The 5,376-nt window shown below is 48.1% G+C and overlaps 1 protein-coding gene across 1 annotated transcript in view; it reads right to left on the reverse strand.

Annotated features, from left to right (window-relative positions):
• Positions 1-1,225, reverse strand: part of cfap58 (cilia and flagella associated protein 58) — a 200,965-nt gene extending 199,740 nt beyond the window's left edge. The window contains exon 1 of the mRNA XM_087999253.1: positions 956-1,225. Coding sequence (XP_087855379.1) covers positions 956-1,225 — 270 coding nt within the window. The remainder of the gene's footprint in view (positions 1-955) is intronic.
• Between the last annotated feature and the right edge of the window lie 4,151 nt (positions 1,226-5,376).

Consider the following 5,376-nt stretch of genomic DNA (forward strand, 5'->3'; position numbering starts at 1 on the left):
GGGCATGAGGGGCAGGGGGTGGAGGGGGGGAGCGGGGGGAGGGGGGGAGGGGGGGAGAGGGGGAGGGGGGGGAGGGGGAGGGGGGAGGGGGGGAGGGGGGGAGGGGGGGATGGGGATGAGGGGGAGGGGGGGAGGGGGATGAGGGGGAGGGGGATGAGGGGGAGGGGGGAGGGGGATGAGGGGGAGGGGGATGAGGGGGAGGGGGAGGGGGAGGGGATGAGGGGGAGGGGGGGAGGGGGAGAGGGAGGGGGAAGGGGAAGGGGGGAGGGGGATGAGGGGGAGGGGGATGAGAGGGAGGGGGATGAGGGGGAGGGGGGAGGGGGATGAGGGGGAGGGGGAGGGGGACGGGGGAGGGGGAGGGGGAGGGGGGAGGGGGAGGGGGAGGGGGGAGGGGGATGAGGGGGAGTGGGGGAGTGGGGGAGTGGGGGAGTGGGATGAGGGGGAGTGGGGGAGGGGGATGAGGGGGAGTGGGGGAGGGGGATGAGGGGGAGTGGGGGAGGGGGATGAGGGGGAGTGGGGGAGGGGGATGAGGGGGAGGGGGGATGAGGGGGAGGGGGATGAGAGGGAGGGGGGATGAGGAGGAGGGGGGATGAGGAGGAGGGGGGATGAGGGGAGGGAGAGGGGGATGAGGGGAGGGAGAGGGGGATGAGGGGAGGGGGGATGAGGGGAGGGGGATGTGGAGGGGGATGATGGGAGGGGGATGATTGGGAGGGGGATGAGGGGGGAGGGGGGAGGGGAGGGGGGAGGGGGGAGGGGGATGAGGGGGAGGGGGATGAGGGGAGGGGGATGTGGAGGGGGATGAGGGGGAGGGGGATGAGGGGGAGGGGGATGAGGGGGAGGGGGATGAGGGGGAGGGGGATGAGGGGAGGGGGGAGGGGGGAGGGGAGGGGGAGGGGGATGAGGGGAGGGGGAGGGGGGATGAGGGGGAGGGGGGGGTCAGGGCCCTGTCACTCACCATTCCGGTGCCGCTGGTGCCGAGCTGTCCCGCTCCCGGGCCTGGAGGATGGAGGACGGTGTGAGGTCCGGGAGGTGGGCAGTGTCCGAGCTCCGGACGCGGATCCCCGGTGTATGACCCCTCCCCCACAGAGTGCGCCGGCCGCGTCCAAACGGTCTCCCAGCAACCGCGCAGGCTTACGTCACGGCGCAATGACGTGAGGACCCGCGGCCGCCTGCAGCCAATCTCTTCACCACAGCTTGGTGACGTTTGACAGGGTGGGGGTACCATTCCTTACTGCAGTAATAAATACTTACAGCACAGCTTTCTGATGATTGACTGGGTGATTGTCCCATTCATTACTGTAGTAATAAATACTTACAGCACGGCTTGTGAGGATTGACAGGGTGAGGGTCCGATTCATTACTGCAATAAAAAATACTTTCAGCACAAATTGTCGATGTTTGACAGAATGAATGTCCCATTCATTACTGCAGGAATAAATACTTACAGCACAACTTGATGAAGTGTGACAGGGTGAGGGTCCAATTCATTATTGCAATAATGAATACTTACAGCATAACTTGGTGAAAAGTTTGACAGGGTGAGGATCGCATTCATTATTGCAGTAATAAATACTAACAGCACAACTTGATGAAGTGTGACAGGGTGAGGGTCCAATTCATTACTGCAATCATGAATACTTGCAGCACAACTTGGTGAAGTGTGACAGGGTGCGGGACCCATTCAGTACTGCATTAAAAAATACTTTCAGCACAACTTGGTGAAGTTTGACAGGGTGTAGGTGCCGTATATTACTGCAGTAATAAATACTTAGACCACAGCTTGGTGATGTTTGACAGAGTGAGGGTCCCATTCATTACTGCAATAGTAAATACTTACACCACAACTTCGTGAAGTTTGACAGGCTAAAGGTCCCATTCATTGCTGCAGTAATAAATACTTACAGCACAACTTGGTGAAGTTTGACAGGGTGGGGCTCTGATTCATGACTGCAATATTAAACACTTTCAGCACAACTTGATGAAGTGTGACAGGGTGAGGGTCCCATTAAGTACTGCAGTAATAAATACTTACAGAACAACTTGGTGAAAAGTTTGATAGGCTGAAGGTCCCATTCATTGCTGCAGTAATAAATACTTCCACCACAACTTGGTGATGTTTGACTGGGTGGGGGTCCCATTCATTACTGCACTAATAAATACTTACAGAACAACTTGGTGAAGTTGGACAGGGTGGTGGCCCTATTCATTACTGCAGTAATATATACTTACACCATAACTTTCTGATGTTTGATAGGGTGATTGTCCCATTCATTACTGCAGTATTACATTCTTACAGCACAACTTGGTGAAGTTTGACAGGGTGAGGGTACCATTCATTACTGCAGTAATAACTACTTTCAGCAAAACTTGGTGATGTTTGATAGGGTGATTGTCCCATTCATTACTGCAGTAATAAATACTTACAGCACAATTTGGTGGTTTTTGACAGGGGAGGGTCCCATTCATTACTGCAGAAATAAATACTTACAGCACGGCTTGTGAAGTTTGACAGGGTGAGGATCCGATTCATTACTGCAGTAAAAAATACTTTCAGCACAAGTTGGTGATGTTTGACAGGGTGGGGGTCCCATTCATTACTGCAGTAATAAATACTTACAGAACAACTTGGTGAAGTGTGACAGGGTGAGAGTCCAATTCATTACTGCAACAGTAAATACTTACACCACAACATGGTGAAGTTTAACAGGGTGAGAGTCCAATTCATAACTGCAGTAAGAAATACTTTCAGCACAGCGTGGTGAAGTGTGACAGGGTGAGGGTCCCATTCATTACTGCAATAATAAATACTTTCAGCACAACTTGGTGAAGTTTCACAGTGTGTAGGTCCCATACTACTGCAGTAATAAATACTTCCACCACAGCTTAATGAAGTTTGACAGCGTGAGTGTCCCATTCATTACTGCAATAATAAATACTTACACCATGGCTTGGTTAAGTTTGACAGGGTGGGGCTCCCATTCATTACTGCAGTAAAGAATACTTACAGAACAACTTGGTGAAGTTTGACAGGGTGGGGGTCCCTTTCATTACTGCAATAATAAATACTTACACCACGGCTTGGTTAAATTTGACAGGGTGGGGGTCCCTTTCATTACTGCAGTAATAAATACTTTCAGCACAACTTGGTGAAGTTTCGCAGGGTGCAGGTCCCATACATTACTGCAGTAATAAATACTTACACCACACCTTGGTGAAGTTTGACAGCGTGAGTCTGCCATTCATTACTGCAATAGTAAATACTTACACCACAATTTGTTGACGTTTGACAGGGTGTAGGTCCCATTCATTATAGCACTAATAATTACTTACAGCACAACTTGGTGAAGTTTGACAGGGTGATTGTCCCATTCATTACTGCAGTAATAAATACTTACAGCACAACTTGAGGAAGTAATGCAGGGTGAGGATCCAATTCATTACTGCAATAATGAATACTTACAGCACAACTTGGTGAAATGTGACAGGGTGATTGTCCCATTCATTACTGCAGGATTACATACTTACAGCACAACTTGGTGAAGTTTGACAGGGTGAGGGTCCCATACATTACTGCAATAATAAATACTTTCAGCACAACTTGGTGAAGTTTCACAGGGTGATTGTCCCATACATTACTGCAGTAATAAATACTTACGCCACAGCTTGGTGATGTTTGACAGGGTGAGTGTGCCATTCATTACTGCAACAGTAAATACTTACACCACAACTTGGTGAAAAATTTGACAGGGTGAGGGTCGCATTCATTACTGCAGTAATAAATACTAACAGCACAACTTGATGAAGTGTGACAGGTTGAGGGTCCAATTCATTACTGCAATAATAAATACTTTCAGCACAACTTGGTGAAGTTTCACAGGGTGTAGGTTCCATACATTATTACAGTAATAAATACATACACCACAGCTTGGTGAAGTTTGACAGCGTGAGTGTCCCATTCCTTACTGCAGTAATAAATACTTACACCACAGCTTGGTTAGGTTTGACAGGGTGGGGCTCCCATTCATTACTGCAGTAAAAAATACTTACAGAACAACTTGGTGAAATTTGACAGGGTGGGGTTCCCTTTCATTACTGCAGTAATAAATACTTACAGCGCAACGTAGTGAAATGTGACAGGATGAGGGTCCAATTCATTATTGCAATCATGAATACTTGCAGCATAACTTGGTGAAGTGTGACAGGGTGAGTGGCCCATTCAGTACTGCAGTAATAAATACTTTCAGCACAACATGGTGGAGTATCACAGGGTGTAGGTCCCATACATTACTGCAGTAATAAATACTTACACCACAGCTTGGTGATGTTTGACAGGGTGAGTGTCCCATTCATTACTGCAACAGTAAATACTTACACCACAACTTGGTGAAGTTTGACAGGGTGTAAGTCCTATACATTACTGCAGTAATAAATACTTACGCCACAGCTTGGTGATGTTTGACAGGGTGAGGGTCCCATTCATTACTGCAATATTAAACACTTTCAGCACAACTTGGTGAAGTGTGACAGGGTCAGGGTCCCATTCATTACTACAATATTAAATACTTTCAGCACAACTTGGTGAAGTGTGACAGGGTGAGGGTCCCATTCATTACTGCAATAATAAATACTTTCAGCACAACTTGGTGAAGTTTCACAGGGTGTAGGTCCCATACATTATTGCAGTAATAAATACTTACACCACAGCTTAGTGAAGTTTGACAGGGTGAGTGTCCCATTCATTACTGCAGTAATAAATACTTACACCACAGCTTGGTTAAGTTTGACAGGGTGGGGCTCCCATTCATTACTGCAGTAATAAATACGGACACCACAACCTGGTGAAGTTTGACAGGGTGGGGGTCCCATTCATTACAGTACTAATAATTACTTACAGCCCAACTTGGAGAAGTTTGACGGGGTGAGGGTCCCATTCAGTACTGAATTGAAAAATACTTTCAGCACAACTTGGTGAAGTTTGACAGGGTGCAGGTCCGATTCATTACTGCAATAATAAATACTTACAATACAACTTGGTGATGTTTGACAGGGTGAGAGTCCAATTCATTACTGCAGTAATAAATACTTTCAGCACAACTTGGTGAAGTTTAACCGGGCGAGGGTCCAATTCATTACTGCAATATTAAATAATTTCAGCACAACTTGGTGAAGTGTGACAGGGTGAGGGTCCCATTCATTACTGCATTAATAAATACTTACAGAACAACTTGGTGAAGTTTGACAGGGTAGGGGTCCGATTCATTACTGCAATAATAATTACTTTCAGCTCAACTTGGTGAAGTTTGACAGGGTGGGGGTCCCATTCATTACTGCAGTAATAAATACTAACAGCAAAATTTGGTGATGTTTCACAGGGTG

The sequence above is a fragment of the Chiloscyllium plagiosum genome, unplaced genomic scaffold (genome assembly GCF_037043375.1).
Source record: "Chiloscyllium plagiosum isolate Xiang-an unplaced genomic scaffold, Cpla_swu_hap1 HiC_scaffold_22, whole genome shotgun sequence".
NCBI classification, from domain to species: Eukaryota; Metazoa; Chordata; class Chondrichthyes; order Orectolobiformes; family Hemiscylliidae; genus Chiloscyllium; species Chiloscyllium plagiosum.